At 42.5% G+C, this 20,380-nt stretch overlaps 1 protein-coding gene across 3 annotated transcripts in view; it reads left to right on the top strand.

Moving 5' to 3' along the window:
* The window catches only part of MED13L (mediator complex subunit 13L), a 202,644-nt gene extending 183,636 nt beyond the window's left edge, over positions 1-19,008 (top strand). For all 3 annotated transcript variants that reach the window (XM_089691237.1, XM_089691236.1, XM_089691235.1), the window contains exons 29-31: positions 8,574-8,735; positions 8,817-8,929; positions 15,866-19,008. In XM_089691237.1, coding sequence (XP_089547363.1) covers positions 8,574-8,735; positions 8,817-8,929; positions 15,866-15,998 — 408 coding nt within the window. In that variant the 3' untranslated portion in view covers positions 15,999-19,008. The remainder of the gene's footprint in view (positions 1-8,573; positions 8,736-8,816; positions 8,930-15,865) is intronic.
* Positions 19,009-20,380: the final 1,372 nt, after the last annotated feature.

The following is a 20,380-nucleotide window of genomic DNA, read 5'->3' as shown; positions in this document are numbered from 1 at the left end:
ACCAAACCAACTAATGCAGCAGTACAGCTCTGCTGGCTAATATGAGTGACAGGTAGGTCTACCTTTCATATGGTCTTTTGCTGTCACTATCAAAATGGAAAAGTTTTTTTCTCTTATGTTCATTGACAGACGCATCTTTTATTCTTCGACCATAGAGTTTTATATCGCCACCTAGAGGAGTGGGACATTAGGCAGAAAAGAACATATCACCGCCTTTGAGCAGTCCTAGCTGGTATAAAACTCCCTCCCTGCTATAGGCAAGTCAGTGTTTTCTGCCTAGAGTAAGGAACTAGTAGTTCCCTGCTAGGACCTGTGGTTCTGTAGCCTTTTTTTCCCCATTTTTATGTTTTTGTTTTTTTTTTCTGGGAATTCTTTCCTTTGGAGATCTTCAATTAACAGCTGGGTTGGGCAAAAAGCTTGATAATCTAGATCCACACTGGGTCAGCTATGACAGCCCCATCCTGTATTCCCAGGGGTGGTTGGCCTTGTGGGATCCTCTCCTCACCTCACCACCTGGCTTTAGGTGTTCCCTGTCTGTTCCTGCTGCTGATCTGGCCTGGTTACCCTTTTGGGATGGTATTGGGCATTCCTGGGCCCCAGTGGGGGGGCTCTACCTCCAGGACAGGGCATGGGGAGTCTGTGCAGACCACATTGTGGCTGCCATTCACCCAGGGCCACAGCAGCCATATTTGGTGTGATTAGCCGGTAGCCATTTTTCCTGGGGTCTGTCGATTATTTTTGGGTGGATTGGCAGGGTGACCTTCCCGTAAACATGCATGGGAGCCAGGCTGGGGATTGCATGGCAGCCATTTTCTTGTAGCAGTTTGGCGGTGGGCATTTTCTTGTCGTTTTTTTTTTTTTAGTGTCTGAATCTATTCCCTGGACTCTGGAAGGCAGGTGTACTCCTCCATGCTGCCTCAGTGGACAGTGCAGCTGCTCATGGTCCCCTCATGGAGGCAGTGTTTCCTCTGAGTCTTCTATGCCTTTAGATGCACTGTTGGTAGTCCTTGAGTCATTTGTGTCCTGGGTGGAGGTAGTGTTAGGGCGCAACGTATGCAAAGAGCATCTCCTGCCATCGTCCTCAACTTCAGGTGCTTGGGCTCTGCCACCACAGGCCCTGCACTCTGTGGGTCCTGATGATGCAGTCCCTTATTCCTTAGCAAGGATGAGTATTCTGTTGTTGGTCACAAAAAAGGCGCTGGTGATTGCACCAATTACCTCCATGCAAGAGACATTAAACATTGAGGACCTCTAGCGCTGCCAATGAGGTGGCTAACGCCTTTGATACGCACAAACCTAAGGTTTTTCTTACCCTGCATATTTTGATAAATGTATTTGCAAGCATTATTGACAAAGCCCACAGCAGCCTTTTATGGTTCTGAAGTGCTTTGTGGTACTTTAACTCTTTGGGTAGGTCCTTCTAAAGAAATGGACATCTCCTCCTGTGTTGGATCCTCCCATCTCTAGGTTGAACAAAGCAACTATAATACTGGTGGAAGAGTATTACTCCTTTAAGGTTGCTACAGACCATCAGGCAGAATCCGTCGCCCACACTATATTTACTATTGCCAGCTCAGCACTGCCACCTGTGTTGACCATGGCCCTGGTGATTCTGCAACTTGATCTGAATATAGGACAAATGCTTGCCCCACAATGCTTCACTGTCTTCACAGTGTACTGTGGCTTGAATTCAGTGTTTGGGGGTAATCTGACAAACTGTGTGTAGCCCCTAGACCCAAAAAGAACAATCTCACTTTCATCAAACAGAAAATTGATGTTGCGCTAATCACAATAATGCCACAGACATTCCAAAGCAAATAATGAGATGAGAAGACAATAGATAATACACCATAACATAATCCGTAAATGGAAGGAATATGGGAGTGAAGGGAAAGGTGAAATAATAAAGGTCCACAATGAGGACCAAAAGGTGTAACAGACAGTCTGATGGATTGGGGCAGTGAGTTCCAGAGGATGGGGGAGGACCTGGAGAAGTCTTGCAGTCGTGCATGGGAGGAGGAGACCAGGGAGCAGGATAGAAGGAGGTCCTGTGAGGAGCGAAGGGTACGGGTAGGGCGGTACTTGGGGATCAGGTTGGTGAGGTAGTCAGGGGCAGTGTTGTGAACGGCTTTGTAGGTCAGGGTTAGAAGTTTAAAGTTTATGCGTTGGGCAATCGGGAGCCAGTGGAGGGAGAGGCAGAGGGGGGTGGCAGAGGTGGAGCGGGTAGTTAGGTGGATGAGTCTAGCCGCTGAGTTCAGGATGGTCTGGAGCGGGGAGAGCCTGCACTTGGGTAGGCCGGTGAGAAGAGAATTGCAGTAGTCAAGGCGTGAGATGATGAGGGAGTGTACCAGAAGTTTGGTGGTGTCAGGGGTGAGGAAGGTACGTATCTTGGCAATGTTGCGGAGGTGGAGCCTGCATGTGTTTGTAAGTGATTTGACGTGAGGTTGGAAGGAGAGGTTCGAGTCAAGAATGACGCCAAGGACTTTGGCTTGCGGGGCGGGAATGATAGTGGAGTTGTTGGTGATGATGGATAGGATGGGGGGTTTTGAGAGATAGCAGTTTGTCAGGTTCAGTGCTCCCTACAATGTTGAAGGCACACAAGTCTGCCTCTCAGAAGATTTATCATTACACCTGGAAAGTTTATATTGCCTAATGCTGGCTCCGGATGTTCATCCCCACTCCTTCTCAGTGGGTCAGGATTTGGCCCCTTGCGATCTTTTTACAGTATCCTTTGACCATGCACTCTTTGATTCGCACTTTTAGGGGGCCCAGGGGTGGGGGAGCCATCCCTGCAAGAACACAGTGATTGCTAGCAGCTATAGCAGCTGGCAATAATCACATGAAAAATCCGACTAGCTGCTTGTACTCAAGTCATACAATAATTGAATTGGGTACAATCAGCCTGCCCATAGATGGTGAGAATCTCGGCTGGTCCCGATTCGAATAATCTGTGATCGGCTTAAGAGATTGCTGAAAAAAAAAATGTATCTCATTGACTTGATGGACAAGTTTGCCTTTTACCATTTTATGTTTCTATTTCACGTTTTGATGTGCAATGTCTTTGTAAACCAGTGATAGGCTAGAGTCAACTTTCTAACCAGGGTTCTGGGACCCTAGGGTTGCTTTAAAGATTGTTAGGGGCTCCTTGAGGAATTTGGAATTTCTGTTTAACAAATTAGCTACCTCTGATCTTTAAAAGTGATTCTAAACGTTGTATTTTTTTTTCTCTAAATAATGAAAACATGTTCTACTTGCCTGCTTTGTGCAATGGTTTTGCACAAATCATCTCCGATCCTGTTCTTTTTGGGTCCCTGCCGGCGGTCCTGTCTCCTACCCCCTGCTGAGTGCCCCCTACAGCAAGTCTGTCAGACCGCTCAATAGCTGAGCAAAGGAAGGGGCAGTGTGTGCTGTGCTTTCTGCCTCCCCCTCGAGTGCAGTACCTGGCTTAGTGAGGAAAGGAACTTTGCTATTTTCAGAGCTCTGCTGTGATCCAGTTACCAGCCCACCAGGCCCAGAGAGGGAAGCACCTGTAATTCAGGAATCTTCACCCACCCATCCCTTAAAGGGGACCTCTGGCCTACTGGATCCATCCATACCCACTGAGGGCTATTTATCCATACCAGCTTGAAGGAGAACCCACCCTGAGTTCCAGTCCGGACCTAGACCAGTGAGGTGGACCCGCATGATTTATACACTGCGTAATTCTATTATGCTTTTGGTTAGTGCGCATTTTTTACCTTCCTGCAGGGAGCACCACCACTGGACTGGAAGCTGCATATCACTTTATATTCATTATAAAAACTGTCACGGGTTTTTTGTCTTATCATTGGGGACATTTATATTATATGTTACCATTATTTATTGATTAGCACTGCACATATATAATTCTAGCTGTATGTCAGGCAAGCAAAAAGGAACCTGTCTGAAAGTGTCATAGTTGCAGAGAAATCTGCCTTGGTCAGAAAAACTAACAACCTTATACAGCCATCATGGTCCAGAGCTCAAAAGTGCCAGTATTCTTCTCCATCCCTATCTTTTCTGACTACGAAGTGGATCTAACTACCCTAGAAATGGTATAAATGGAGAATGAAGCAGACCTGGGAATTGTGCTAGAGAAGGCTGCAGAAGATTTTCCACCCCCATACATCTGATACTATGGCTTGCCTTTGTATACTTGCTCTCTTCTGCTGTATACAAAAGTGTTGGCTTAATTACATTTGATTCTCCTCCATTTCACCATGCCCCCTCTAAGTACTGAGAGACCTGTAAAGTCTAAAAAGACATGAACAAATAGAATGGGTAGTTTGATAATGGGGATACTTCTTAAAAGGCTTTCAATCCTCCTAGAATCATTGCTGAGCTACTGTATATCCAGTGTAAAAAGAGTTAAAGAAATATCTTACAACCCTATACAAGATGTTCCTTAATTTAGAGATTCTGCAGCCAGAAAATTTGAGACCCTCTTAAAGGCTCTCCTAGCTCTTGCAGGTCCATTGCAATTGATGAAATTTCTGTTTATCGCCCTAGTCCAATTAGCTGCAGTTTGACAAATAACAGAATGCTGTATACCAGGAGTTCTGGCTGAAACACTTACATGCACTGCCTTCTGTCCGACTTTTCTATGTTGCTGCTTGAGAAGAAGTTGTGACACAAATTGCTAGAAAGACTCCCATTTCTGTCTATGTACACAGTCTTATGGCTAAAAGCCTGGATGGCTGAAGCTGCCTGTAAAAGATGCCTCACTCGTAAGCCTTTTGAGAGAGGATGTCTCTTTGGTGACGCACTTGACGAGTTCATAGAGTTCATGTACAAGATTGGTCACAATTGGTCACATTCTTTCATAAGAGATGATTCCAATAAGCCTCTTCTCAGGTGTTTTTGCCTTCTGTAAACAAGAGCACCTCTAGAGGACAGGTTCAAAACATTCTATTCAAAACCTGTTCACAGTACGAAGGCCCAAAAGGAGTATTCGTCTTATTCTGGACCTAAAATCCATTAAGAAGTAACATGTTCCAAAGTTTCGCAAGGTCAGTAATTGCCTCCCTGAGACAAGAGGAATATCTAGCGTCAGTAGACAAGATGCCTGTCTACACATTCTCATTTACCCACCTCATCTGCACTCTCTGTGCTTCGCAGAGGGAGACAAACACTTCCAATCTGTTAACATCATTATTCAGCCTATCCTCTGCTCCCAGAGTATTCACAAAGTGCCCCTGCTCACCCTGTTAAAAACTTCAGAAGGAATAATCTCCTTTTTACATTTTCTGCAGACATCCAAAGAGCTATCCAGATTCTGTAGGCCAGCTCTCCTGCCTTTCTTTATCTAGAATACGTAGGTCTCATTCTAGACACAGCCCAGGGTAATGTTTACATTCCAGCTTGCAAACTTGCCTTCCAAGGATCACATGTTTGGACCTTAGGAGCAAAAAGACATCCATCAGTTTGGTTCTCCATGGAGGAATTGGGCCGTATGGTAGCCTCATTCAAGACTGTTTTTTTTTTTTCTTTCTATCTGTTCCACTCAAGGCCGCCTCAACACAACATTCTGTTTTTCTGTCAAACACACATCTCTTCTTGATCTTCCTGTGCCTCTCTCCAGTCAAGCGGGGAGCACTCTGAATTGGTGGATGTCCAACCCATCCTTTGGAAACGGGAAAGTCCATATTCATGGAGAGTGATATCAAAAGATGCAGTCCTCACAGGCATGTTCTATTTTGTCACAGATCAAAGTTCCCTGACAATTTCCTGGAACTCGGCAATAAAATTATCTCTGTGTTGCTGGGCCCCTCTTTTTCAGGGAGACCTGATCAGGATGAAATCAGACAATGCTACAGCAGTGGCCTATAACTGTCATCATGGGGGATACCAGGAGTCAAGCATTTTTATGGGAAGGAAGTTTGATTTTTTTTTTGGGCAGAGAACCACTGTCCAGAAATCTCTGCTCTTCGAAGAGTGGACAATATAGGTAAACTCAACTTCCAGGAGTCAACCCCTGGCTTCTTTTAAAAAGGCCAGACTTGCTGTCTTGAGGCCCTGTGCCATCTTTTTCAGTCACTGACTTTAATTTCATGGCTGTTGAAATCCGGGTCTTCAAGGACAGCGATATCTCTGATTCTCTTATTCTCACCTTACTCAAAAGTCAGAAAAGTCACTTCGCAAAATATGCTGCAGAACCTATTCACCTGTTGTGGACACAGGCTTTTCAACCCCAGAAATTACTCTGTCCTACATATTCTGACATTCCTACAATCAGAACTTGACCAGATTTTATTGTACTTTTAAGGGACAGCTTTAGGACTTGTCCATGCTATTTTAGAAACCTTTGGCTTTACTTTCCTTTGTTAGAAATTTTATTCAAGGTGTCTCCTGAATCAAACCCCAGTACAGCACTCAGTGCTTCCTTCTTAGTTTGGCCATCTTGGTGGCTTTTACATCTGTCAGATGTGTTTTTGAATTAGCATCTCGTCTTTGTAAAGTGCCTTTCCTGATTCTTCACAAGACCCTCCCTTCTACTTAAAAAAGCCCACAGAGGGCTATTTTTTTTTTTTGCTTGTTAAACCAGCGGATTTAATGAAAAAATTACTATTCCCCCATCCTCACATTTCATGTGAATGGAGGAATACTCCCTGCTGAGCTTTTGTATTCTGACAGCGGGGAGGCTATTGCCAGCAGTGTTGGTCAAGCAGGGAAAATCCAACAGATTGAATGATAGATCAACTTCTGCACAACCTCCCTGCCCATACAGGAATTGAAATTTGGTCTATTCCTGCTGAATTGGCAAAATTGTGCTCCTTGTATGGCTACGGCTTAAGGTGGTATCAACTTTTCATTGTCCTTCCTTCCTTTGTGCCCTGCTCCAAAACACTCCAGATAAATTGCTCTCCATTGTCTAACTGTGGGCAGAGCTGTCAGGGTCTATCTGACAGCCATGGCCTCTATATGAAAAAAATACAATCTCTTTGTATTGCTGAGAGGGTCTTGTAAATGACACCCTGCTTTTAATTCCACTGTTGCTGAGTGAACTCATTGCGAGGGATTATGCTTTCAAAGATTAGGTACCTCCTGTACCTATGTGTGCTCACTCCACCAAATTGGTAGGAGCTTTCTGACATCAAAAATCAGTTGTTTAGCTTTGTAAGGCCCACCACCTGGTCTTCTGTTCATAAGTTTTCTCCAGGTTTTCTCCAATTTTTACAGACTTTTGTGAATGCAGCCTTCAGCCACAAGGTTCTTTCAGTGGGGTCTTTGAGCCTTGATAGTTTTGTTGGACCTATTGGTACTCTTCTATTTGCCTCCTTTTTATCAACTTCCGTGATTCATTGCTTGGGGATGTTCCAAGGTCACGGAATATCCAACCTGTGTCCTGTACGTTACGGCTAAGATGATAGGAGTTTTGACTTACCTGTAAATTTGTATCTTGAATTACAGTTCAGGACCCACACTCCTCCCTCCTATGTTCCTGTGCTACTCTGCATTTCTTGCTAAAAAACTGAGGACTCATGGAGTGGGGAAGGGTTATAGGAGTACGCCTGGCGACGTGCCCAGCAAAGCTTTTGCTTTTGTCCAATCACCTGAAAGCAGCTATGAACCCAGGGTCTATAAAAATATCTAGCCTGTGTCCCGTCCTGTCCTGTTCTCTAAGATACAGAATTTACAGGTAAGTCAAAACTCCTATTAGCAGGAGTTCCCTGAGAACCAAAGTCATTTAAAATTTTCCTCTGTGCTAAAAGTATTTTAAAGAGCAGCAAGCCATATTATCAACATTTCCTTATGTGTATGTCAATTACACATCAAACTGGTCAATGCCCTTCCGTTTCTTAATGTGTGCTGAAGTCAGGAAATGAATGACACCATCAGATATAATTAAGCAAAAAGGCACCCAGCACACATCCATACGTCAAAGAGTCATTCATCACAAACCAACATGTCAGGACCCCACTGGATTCATTCTTCTCAGGTGGTCCCAAAACATTGGTTTGCGATTACTGACCCTTTAGTGTCTGAATAAAAGAACTTGATTAGTTGTATGGAGGTGTTCTGGCGAGTACCTGGTCTAATTTATCTACCTGTCCATGCTAAGTGAGAAATGATACCTAGTGTTAGCATTTACGCCTCATTTACACTTGCAGTTGGTGCTTAAGGGGAAGCTGTTTAAGGCAGTAAAAATGTGGATCACCACACATTTACCATCTCTGACCACTCACCCTTACGCTGCTAAAGCATCAATGTGGGATGTTCATATGCTGTGATTGCGATGGTTTGGGGTGCTGCAAAAATTATCTCCAATTTTGTGGTTGGATACATGCAGTTGTGGCTTGCTGGCACAGGGTTTAAGGAGTCAAACATGGATAAAATTCCTCCTCATTGCTTGTCAAATGCCTTCTGAAGAGCAATCGAACTGTAGAAAGCTCTTCATTGGGCATAGCAAGTGTAAACGAGGCTTTTATCCAACTGTAGATACCATGTTCGGTATACACTGGAAGTTAAAAAGTGCAGATTGGATAGTTCTACGTTAAGGTTGTTCAGATGGAATGTGCTCACTTGTAGTGTGCTTTTTTTTTTTTTTCTTTCAGAGCCAAGGTGAAAGGCTCCTCTCCAGAGAGACACCAGAGGAATTGAAGCAACAACCATTGGCATTGGGTTATTATGTGTCAACAGCCAAAGCTGAAAACCTGCCAGAGTGGTTTTGGTCATCATGTCCACAGGCTCAAAACCAGTGTCCCTTATTTTTGAAGGTAAAAATCTGTCAGCTACCTGTGCATTGAACTGAACATCAGCTTAGGCTCTTGCTAATAGCTCTCTCCAAATTCTTACAGGCCTCTCTACATCATCACATCTCTGTGTCTCAGAGTGATGACCTCATTCCTGCACGCACTTCACAGCGTGTGCCTCACCCTTTGGATTCAAAAACAACATCAGATGTTCTAAGGTAATATTTAATTTTATAGATTTTCACATTTACTTTCATTTCATAGTTTCAGAAAGTATGTTTCTTAATCATGCACTACAGGGCTGTTCGTATTCATGACTGTTTGGGTTATGGTGCAACCTTCAGGTGAATGGACACTGGCCATAAAAGTCAGGAATTCCCCTCCCAGACATAATCTCTTCCAGCTCAGCTAAGTCTTAGTTTTTTAGCTAGTGTCCTTAGGTGATGGCTGTGCCTAGTTTTGCCAGTATCCGGGGCACAGTAACATGTGCATTTTCAGGCTCCCACCGCAAGACCAGCTCAGCAATTCAGCTACTCTGACGCAGCCCCTGTGCAGCAGCCTACAGCACATCAATTCCAAGAGTCCAGGAAGTATCTGGGACATGTATTTATTGTGGGTGACTGCTACATAGGTGTTTTTGCTTGTGCTGGCACTCCTCTGAACTGGGTGGCCACTCAATATTGGGTTTCAAAGGCCTACAATCCTCAGCCAGCTATGGTATCACAGGAGCTGAAAAATGGGGGAGGGATGATTTGGTGGGCTTTGTCGGGGAGGGTGGGCCCCCTGCGCAATTCACCCTGTAGTGGCCTCCCCTAAAGGTCAGATTATCTCTGAATCCCTACCCATATTTCCACCATCTCAGGGAAGCAATTCTCTGGTTCCTTTGTATCAAAGGAGGAATTTTTTGCAGCTGTTTTCGGGATGCATGTGTGGGCATTCGTCTTCCCTTCCTCTCCTTTTGTGGGAAAACGAAGAATCAGAGAAACCTCTTCAAGATGAGAGAGAGTTGGAAGCTGTTGAGAATCAAATTCCATTGAAGTCTTCCCTGTAACAATCTCAGGGTTCAGTGCTGTGTCAGACACAGACCATGGTGGTCATCTTGGCATATGTGGTGCACGCTAACCTTAAGTTACCACTGCTGTAACCCACTTCCCTTTTTGGCAGCTCTCAAGTCTTTTCTGGGGCACACTTGCTTGTGGTGACATATGCTGATTGGGCTTACCCGGAAAAGGTGTTTTTTTCCTCTAAAGCGTTTTGATCAACAGTAAACCAAGGAAGAAGAATTCTACCAAAGAAGATAGGGTTCTCTGGCTATTGACCTGGCCATTTCCTACTTGAATAAGACCCTGACAGTCCCAGTGCATGAGGTCCACGTCTTTAACGATGCCACAGATAAAAGGTTATCTGGTTAAAGGACCCTCTTTAAGGCGTTGTTTTCAATGGTGGGATGGGTTCTGTTGCCTATAGTAGTTGCGGTGGGAGTTTGCCAGTCTTCAAGGTGTGGGCAAACCATATGCTTTGTTCCAAAGAATTAGTAGCAGGGGATCCTGTCATTTGGCAGTTTCTGGAAAATTTTCTCAGAGCCCCAAGTTTCTCAGTGGAAGCCATGGAAGACACTACAAGGCAGCTTTCCCAGGTGTGCACAGTGTCTGTCCACACGAGAAGGATTCTGTGGCTCAAATGTCGGTCAGTGGAACTTCTCTGCAAGAAGCAAATCAAGAGGCTACACTTTGAGGGAAAATGCTTGCATGCACCATTCTTGAATGCCTTCATCCAGCAGGTGACCATGAGGAAAAAGCATACTTTACCCCTAAAGAATAAGGCAAAGATAACTAGTCAGAAGGTAACGCCTTCAGAATCCAAGACGAGTTATTTTCAAAAGCAGCAACCTTGGGCTCTAAGCAGAAGCCTCAGTTCTGTAAATCTAAAGATGCCTACCCACACATCCAAATTTTCTGGCCTCACGAACAGTTTCAGGGATTAGCAATGGAGTATTGCCAATATCAGTTCGTAGTGTTTCCTTTTGGCCTGTCCATGGCCTCGAGAGTGTTTTCCAAGGATGGCACTGGTTCTGGTGTTGTCGAAGACCTGGCATATATCCCCAGTACCAGCATGACCTGCTTCTCGAGCAGCACTCGGCTCAAATACTGATGTCAAATGTTCAGCAGATGGTAAAGCTCCTGGAAAAGGTTCTGTTAGATGCTGAAAATTCAGACGTCGACCTTGGTTCTGTCACCCCTGGATAATCTAAGCTTAGTCTGCGACTTGGCACACACAAAGGTAATGCATCTGCTGGAGAACCAAATGTGGAGAAACTAAATCATGACAAATGACTGGTCAACGTCACACTGTACTGTCACTGATACAGAACCATGAAACTTTCAGCTTCACCCTGCTCAAAGATTCTCCAGTTCTCGGGTCCAAAATCTAGGTGCTAGCAGCCTGAGAATGATTATCACTGGGTTAAGTTAACTAAGCAATTAACCCTTTAAACTGCCACCACCTGCTTTTACCAAAAAGCGGAAGAATTTCACAAGCTTAGCAATAACAATTATAATTTTAGAATAAACATCTGTACACACACTGTCACCACAGTCAGGTATATTCAGAGATTTATCATGTAAATAGCTCTCTTCAAGAGATGGAGATTATTTATGTTTGCATTAGGGCATTTAGAGACAGTTTTAACTCTTTTCAAAATATGGTTTTATAATGAAATGGTAAAAAGTGGTGCAGATAAAATATTTACAAAAATACAGCAGGCCTCAGTCAATGAGCAAGGTGATATATTTGCTCTCATAACTTGACAGATCTTCCTTCCTTTGATAATACTCAAGAGATGTCAAATGTGTTTGCAGTCCACTTTTGTTTGGTATCAAGGGTATGTTGAGAGACACCTTCTGACCAATTAAGCAGCTGAGGAATGGCCATGGTATGTCACTGTTTTTATGACTTTATCATGAACCTCCCTTATACACAGTTTTATACCGATATTAATATGTTGCATTCTGGTAACTGGTAGATTGTTCAGCATTGAATTTCGTGTACAGAGATAGTAAACAGAGGGTATCTCGAATAGGCCTGTCACCCAGGAGGCATCTGACTGCTATCTTGCCTTCTGTATACTGTAGCTTATTCATATATGAATTCGATTTGTTCTGTATGATATTCCTCATTCAAATATATACTTAATATTGATGTGTCTTGGTCCTGTCTGATTTCATGATTTGTGTGTAGTCTTTGTTTTTTATTGTGAGTTGAGCAGGGATCTTGGAAAGGTTTCTTCAAACCTGACTGCCTTTTGATACCCATCAGCCTAGGTTAAGACAGTTTACTGCACACTGTGTATTCCTAATGGGTTTTTATTGTCCTACAAACCATGGGTGACAGAACTGAAGCATTTTGTGATTGTTTACAATGGATCAGCAGACATTAACAGACATCTTGCCATAACTTAGATATTTACAGCTCTGGTAAATGCCTGGTGTCTGCTGTCCCTAAGTTGAGATAACAGGCACTTTGAAATGTGAAAAGGCTATGGAGGTGCGTTCCTAGGTATTTGCTGCTGCAGTGTGTAACTGTTCTACAAAACAGTCATGGCCGACCTAAGATTCTTGAACAACATGGCCACCAGACTTAGTTTTTCATGTGCACAGTACGTAATATCATTGCACCCCTCAATCCGGATGTGCATGAAGATACTGGGGAAGATGGTAGCCGCCTTCGATGCAGTCCCCTGTGCCAAGTTCTATTCCAGAGCTCTTCTGTCCTGTCAGCATGGGGCACATGTAAGATCCTTGGACCTGCCATTATATATGACTCCCATGCCTGGGTCAGCTATGAAATGGTGGATATTTATGCATGTGCTGGATACTGGAAAATCCTACCGTTCAATTAATGTTTAGGGTCTAGATGATAGATGCCAGCCTTTCGAGCTGGGAAGATGTTCTGGAGCGTTTAGGGAACAGAAATTGTGAACATCCTGGAACTTCTGACCCTCTCCACCATGCACATTCCAGGTGTACAAATTTGGCAGGAGTGCTTCTGCAGCCTTCACCAGCAGAATCCGGCAGAATATGCCCTTCTGCCATAGTTGTTTGCAGAGATTGTTCTGCGGGGGAGGCTCCCGAATGTGGATCTCTTGGCATTCAGGTTCAACAACAAACTGAATAGGTTTATGTCCTGCTCCAGGGATCCTCAAGCATTTGCAGCAGATGCCCTGGTTATACGTTTTCCCCCATCTATGCCTTTCCTCCATAGCCTTTTCCTCACTTTTTGTGCATAATAACTGTGGAAGGTTTTCTGGTGATTCTGATCGCACCTGCTTGACCAAGAAGAATATGGTATGTGGACACCCTAAATCTTTTTATTCCTGGCCACCCATAGAGCAGAGCAGGCTCTGTCCATGTCTGCTCTGCATAAATTGAGTGGCATGAATGTATCATCTGTCCACTCTGCTTCGATCAGCAGGGCGTATGTGCGTGGATCCTCTGCTGATCGGAACAGAATCCATCCCATGTGCAGGGGGGCATACTCTGTCAAGTGCTAGAAAATCAGCATCTGAAAAATGTTATCGCCCCACCTTGAAGACTTCTTTCACCTGGTGTGAACAGTGGATGATTAGTCATTTGCAGTACTCTGTGGGATGGATTCTCGCATTCCTTTAGTCAAGATTGGGTCAGTGCTTGACCTAGAGTATGATCAAGGGCCAAATTGTGGCCCTTACCCTTTTTCTTTCAATGACCCTTGGCATTACACTCTGGTGATGGTCTTCATGCAAGGGTAGCTCATGTTGTTCCCTCCAGATGTTCTCCAGTAGCTCCGTGGAGCTTGAATTAGATACTTTCACAGCTGCAGGCTTCTCCCTATGAACACATTAAAGTGGAGGTCCAGTTGGGGAAAAAAAAAAAAATCAGCAGCTACAAAAACAGCAGCTACTGACTTTTAAAAAACATTAACCTGTCCCTCGATCCCGCTGTGTCCTCGCACCGGCCTAGTTCACTGGCCATCCTGTGTCCCCGGTGCTGGCATCTTCAGTGTGGGCAACTGGCTGTGACAGCTTGCAGTTTCACAGCCTGCTGCCCACTACGCATGCACTGTAGTCTTCTGGGAACTGTCACGTGGCCCAGAAGAATAGGGGGTGATGGGGAACGACAACTTCTGCTTCTGATTGCCTAGGTAATCGCAGTGGAAGTGGGTACCTCCCCAAAGGTACCAATCCTTAACGGGGAGCAGGGGATGAAGCCTTAAAGCAGAACTTCCCCTTTTGGTTGGAGATCTGCTTTAAGGATATCTCCTTGTCTGACCTTACTTGTAAGGTGGTTTTCCTGATCGCTACCTCCTCCACCAGGAGGGTGTTGGAGCTTGGCTGCCTTATCTTGTAAGGAGCATTTCCTTGGTAGTTCAGTGGTAGGGTTTTCCTTCAACCTAAGGTATCCTCTTTGCCTAAGGTGGTATCATCTCTTTATCTCATAGTACTTCATCCTTTTGTCCTGCTTTGATCCACCCTCGGGATGTGGTTTAAGTAGTTAGTCTGCCTTGCAGCCATGGACTTGCTGAGATAATCAGATTCTCTTGTTGTGCCCCTGGAGCAATCATGCAGGGGGCTCCCTGCATTTATTTCTACCATTGCCAGGTGAATCAGGTTACAATTCATGCTTACATGGAGAAAGATAGGGTTGTTCCATTTGGAGCGAATGCCCATTCTGCTAGATCTGTTAGTGCATACTAAGTTTTTTAGCGCCATGTGGTCTTCACATGTTTATCAAGTTTGTTTAGGTTGCTATTTGAGTTGAGTCTGGCCTTTTTTGTTTTCATTGTGAGAAGTATGTTGTATGGCTGGTAGTGTTGCCATTTTATCCTCCTCTCATTACTAGTGCATTGGGACGACCCAATCATCTCTGAATATCTCTGTCCTGTACTGTATGAATAAGAAGATGGGATTTTTTACTTACCTGTTAAATCCGTTTCTTGGGAGTACAGTACAGCCACCCTCCTCTCTGCAGTTGTTGATTGCTTGCTACAGAAGTGATGATTGCTAGGGGCAGGAAAGGTTATATAGGGGTCCTCACAGCTTTTCTTTTTTTTTTTTGCCAGTGTCCAATAACCTCAGGTACTTGGATATAACCCATTTGCCTCTGAATCTGGCTGTGTCCTGTGCTGTAGTCTAAGAAACAGATTTTCCATGTAAGCCAAAAAATTGGATTTTTGACTTGCCTGTAGAATCCATTTCTTAGACTACAGTACAGGATACAGGAATCTTTCCCATCTTTGTCTCTTCCTCATTGCATGCCACAAAATAAAAGGCCTAACTAATCTGGGAAGGGTTATGCCAGAGTGCCGTATTTGGACCAGTGTTTACCTGAAGGTGGCAGCATAACCCCGGTAGCCATAATTGTGAAGTGCCTTGTTTCCTGTGATGTACTCCAAAAAAAGGTTTTAATCTACAATGCAGCTGAGGTATGGTGACCAATCAGATTTTAGATTACTGGAACCAAATCAATTAGACTTTCTCTTGATTGCTTTGAGTTGCTGCTCTGAGTAAGCTAATAGACTTAGTTGTTCTAAATCTATCCTTGAAGGGTAGAATCAACATCCGATCTTTTCAGTTATTCTTAATGCACGTTGAAACACAGTTTCTTGTGCACTTGGAAAAATCGCCACTCTCCTTGTCCAGTCTGTGTAACCATGTGAGATGGCCTCAGTCTTACACCACTCCACAGGCCATGTCCTCTGAAATGTTTCGCCTTGCCCACCGGGGCTTAATCATAAAAACTAAGCCCTGGTGGATGGGGCAAAACATGTCAGAGGGCATGGCTTGTAAAGTGGTGTAAGACTGAGGCCATCTCACATGTTAACACAGACTGGACTGGGAGAGCAGCAATTTTTCTAAGTATACTACACACTACTGGATGGTGATATTTCATGATGGCACCCCATCCCTTAGCACCAGCAGGACAATATACATGTTCCTTTTTTGCTTAGAGCGGCACTACAAGTATAAGCAGATCACAGTAAATGTCTTGTGTGTTCATAATTTCTATGTAGTGCTGTAGTAATTTGGCTATTCTAAGAACAATAACTTGAATTTGTATTAGTATCATTTTTGCAATTTTTAGTAGTAATAACCATTGTAAAATTGCTACTTTTCTTAGGTTTGTTCTTGAGCAGTATAACGCCCTTTCATGGCTGACCTGTAACCCGGCCACCCAGGACCGGACGTCATGTCTACCTGTTCACTTCACGGTGCTCACACAGATGTACAACATGGTAATGGACATTCTCTGAACAATCATCCTGGCTACACAAAAGGACATCTGAAGATCTTCATCCAGCAGTTGGGATGCCCTGTGATTGCTGTGCTCAGTCCTTGCTGTAGGACCTGTTGGTGTACTACATCAGTGAAGAAATGCAACTGAAGCTATTGTTTGTGCTGCTAGCAGTATGCATGGGCATTCATGGAAGCTAATTCTGTGGAAAACTGCTCTAAACTATTACATTTAAGATGCTGTGTTTTACAGCATAGAGATTGGAAGCAAACTGTTGGGAAAGCAATGCAGTTTCTTGTGATCTAGCTATAGTGAATGCCCTGACTTACATAATGAACAAGTACAGATAACATGTTTATGAACAGGTATAGCACAGGGCATAGTCCTATTGAATCTGTATCTTCAGGTGCACATGAGTTATATAGCACTTTGTACTGCCTGTGCAGTTATTGTATCAGCTTCTTAAAGCACAATTTTGCTGCAGAATCCAGCTGCAGGTCTGTGGGATTTTTTAAAACGAAAAAAAAAAAAAAACTTCCTTGAAACAGATTCCAGGCTCTGTTCCTCCTTCAACTGTGATTTGCTGTGTATATATTGCCTGAGCAGTTATTAGATAGCAATATGGCAGACAGTACAAGCAGTCATTTTTGTGCCAAATCTTTTTTCACATAAATACCAAGCTTGTGTAAGTATTGTTTCCACTAGAAGTTCTATCATGGTGGAAATTGGGCTAAAAGTGCACAAGCAGCTATACAAATAGAATAGTCGGCCAATGCTGAACTTGGGTTTTCTGATCCTCTAATTAGCCTTGTTGTTGCAAAGTAAAACGGGAGCCTTTCTTCATCCAAGTCTTTCCAGTTTTAACAGTATAATGTAGAGGTTATTTTATCAACTGCTTGAACTTCAATCATCGTTATCACATTTGTGTTAGTCCTGGAGTTTAAATGTAGCAGCCATTACTGGCAGCTTGGCAGGCTTCAGGCAACAGTCTTTTATGGCTGTCTTTTTATTTTTGCTCACTGTGCTTAATATGTTTACACAGGGCAAATGGGTGAAATGACTGATTTTCATAACTCTACAGTTTTTTCATTCCTTCCAGTATTTGTTTTGCCGTTTGTTTTATTTATTGTTGGTACAAGATGATCACTTCAGGTTTTTTCCTTGTTTCTGGTGAAAGAAAATTTTAATGAAAAGATGTATTTACTGTGTTATTATCTGAAATTGAAAGTATGCTATTTTATTATGTGGCAGATTTTGGATTGCTTTAGAGCCTTTTATGAGTATGCAATACTACTAAATCGAATCCAAAGTTCATTCCTGTTAAAGCTAATCACTTTTGGGTAGTTGCTGGTTAGTCACCTGCTGGTTTTTTCACATCTTTGGATGTTGCATGTGAGATCTCTGCATCGGAGTTATAAACTCCTCTGACTTTTCCAAGGTGTTCTTCCACTTTTTTGTGCAGCTTTACATGGAGGTTGTAGGACTGAAATTCCTGCTGCAGCAAGGTGGGGGGAGTTAGAACCACATCTTTCATGGTCTTGTGTATGGAGCATTTGTTGCACTTTTTGCATGTAAGTGTGCTAAAGTTTACATGGACTGCTGCTTCAGTTTGATATGTAAATACCACGATATGTAGCCAGTGGCATTGCCACTTCTGATTACACACTATTGATGTTTACACCCCCATGTCAGGGTCATTCATGTGGCAGTGGCTCATGCGCAGAATGAGCTTGGCCTTCAGTCATTCAGTGTAATCAGCGATGGTAGTGCTGGCTTCATATTTGTTGATATTTACATGTTGGCCGTGAGTGGTAGCCAATAGGGTCCATGTACGGTAAACACATGTAAACGCTGCACAAATGCTAGATGCATATAGGTGACTTTTTACACAGGAACTTGCTGCCAGCAAGATCCTGCATCAAGTGTATATACCCATTTACATGATTCCCAAAACAGCAATCAAGGCATGAAAGAAGTGATTGGCATTTATACATTGGTGTCCTTATGAACATATCAAAATTAGTTCCACCTGACAGCAGCTGAGCGTCTTTAATATACTGGGAATGACAGCAGCTTATTGCAGAGCTTATACTAAGAGAAGCTGATACAATGAAATGGTTTTCATATGCTCTTCACAGTCCTTTTGTTCATGTGACTAAGATCACAAACAGTCCAATACACAGCATGAAACATACAGGCAGCTCTTTCCAAATCCGTTTATCTTGTACAGATTTTATATATATATATATATATATATATATATATATATATATATATAAACATGTATGTATGTATGTGATTTATGCACAGTCATTTACTATTTAAAGAAAATGGGGTTTTGTCGGGGCAGATTTACTGAGATGAAAAGCAAGAAATTGCTATTTTATTTAAAAATGACAGAAGAAAAGTTTGGGATGTCTCCTGGACAACATCAACCGACATCCAGTCTAATTTTCCATGTACATGTAGTGCTTTTAAATAACAGACAAAAAGAACTTTACGTAAAAATTTTCACCTGTAAACGGGAGAAATCTGATCTGTGACAAAGGCTAAAATATAATGTATTTGTATATAGAAATATATATCGGTCTTTTTAAAAATTGTAAAAGTTGTACATTTCTCAATGAACCTAATTTTTTTAAAGCATTTACCGGCTGTGTTTTTTCCATTTTATAGATAAAGTATATATAAATATATATAAATATATATATATACACATTTACAAATATCTATAAATAGCCGTAAGAAAAAAATGAAGATGGGAAATTAGAACCCCAACAGATGGAAAACAAAAAATGGAGAAAAAAAATTTTTTTGGAGTTCCAAAAGAAATTTTAATCCCGCCTCTGGTACCTCACACTCAGAAAAAAAAAAAAAAAAACTAAAACTTTGATAAGAAAAAGAAAAACAAGAAATTAAAAGTTAAAGATTCTTCAGTATAAATGTGCTTCATATATACCTTGTGAACAAAAAGGTCTATACTTTTACACACTTTTTTAGATGAATAAATTATTGATTTATTGATAACAGCCCTGAGACTTGTTTTTTATGGATGATGATGGATGATGAATGTTGTTTCTAGGAAATGATGTAGAAATTCTCCTTTTCAGTATACTTGTTACAGTCCTCAGCAGTTTCAGTTGAGCACATCATGGAAAAAAAAAAGTAGAGGTTACGGCAGTGAAATCTACGTGTAAATAATCAGTAGATCCTGAGAATTATGACGTTGAATATATATGCAGGTTTCTACTTTTTCTGTTATTGTAAATGCCCTACTTACCTGTTAGTCCTTTAATGTGATACGCAGCCTTGTTTACCAAAATAGAGACACAGAGGTGGACTGTGGGAAGCCCAGCTTTGCATTCACTACAAAAGTCTTTAGCTGCCCATATCTTGGGATCTATGAATTGTTTTGATCTTATTTAGGGTGACCTGTTTATGTATTTTCAATGGATACGTTATTGGACCTCTACTACACCACCTGTTTTACAAGGTTACCACAGTGATGTTATTGTACAACTGTGCAATCACCAGATCATCTCCTAGAGCCAACATAACTGTTAGGGGAGTGCTATGACAGATGATTCATTTTCTGACATCATTGTGATTGGCACACATAAAACTACCAATGGTAATGGACAGGTGCTGAAAAACATACAATGAGGTTCAGTGTAAAACCGAAATCTCCTAAGCACTAAATGTAGCCAGAAATAAATGTGTAGCTTGTGTTTGTTTCTTTTTTTTTTCCTTCAAAAATGTGTTATGGGTTCAGAGAACAGGCCAGCTACAATGGAAAGCGCATTTTCAGTCAGCAGTGACCACCAGTCCCCATCAGTAATAGGAAAGCTAGTCTTGTATGGAACAGTTCTGTTAATTGTTGCATTCATTGTGTAGATGGTATTGCAACCGACAGTGAAAAGCACAACCAAACAAGTGCACGCAGGTTTATTATGAATCTTACCCAGATGGTGCATAGTAGTTTTCCCATAAGTTTTCACCGGTGTTCTTTGTGAGGACCTAAAAGCTCATTATGTGATGCAATCGGAATTGGGGAACTGCAGTGTAACTGAATTCAGGCTTCTCCTTTCCTGACTTGCATACCAATCATTTCAGATGTGGAAACATTCATGGATTGTTGCTTTGTTTGATGTGACTTTTGGGAGGATCTATTTTTAAGCTAATACTAAAAGTGGTGAGAGTCATCAGAAGCCCTCATCTACCCAGAAACTTTGTAAGGCCCTGGGTGTGTGATGTCGCCACTGGAGAATGCTCTGGTAACTGCCTTTTGGAGAGATGAAGCATTATATTGTTTTGTCCAATAATTCAATATTAATATTTCCTGCAAAACAAAGAAACGGCACTTGTGTGTAAAAATGAAAAATTATTAAAGAGCTGCAGCTC

The sequence above is a fragment of the Staurois parvus genome, unplaced genomic scaffold (assembly GCF_062004578.1).
Source record: "Staurois parvus isolate SC_StPar_1 unplaced genomic scaffold, SC_StPar_1.0 ptg000556l, whole genome shotgun sequence".
NCBI classification, from domain to species: domain Eukaryota; kingdom Metazoa; phylum Chordata; class Amphibia; order Anura; family Ranidae; genus Staurois; species Staurois parvus.
This window is presented reverse-complemented; position numbering and strand designations above follow the sequence as displayed.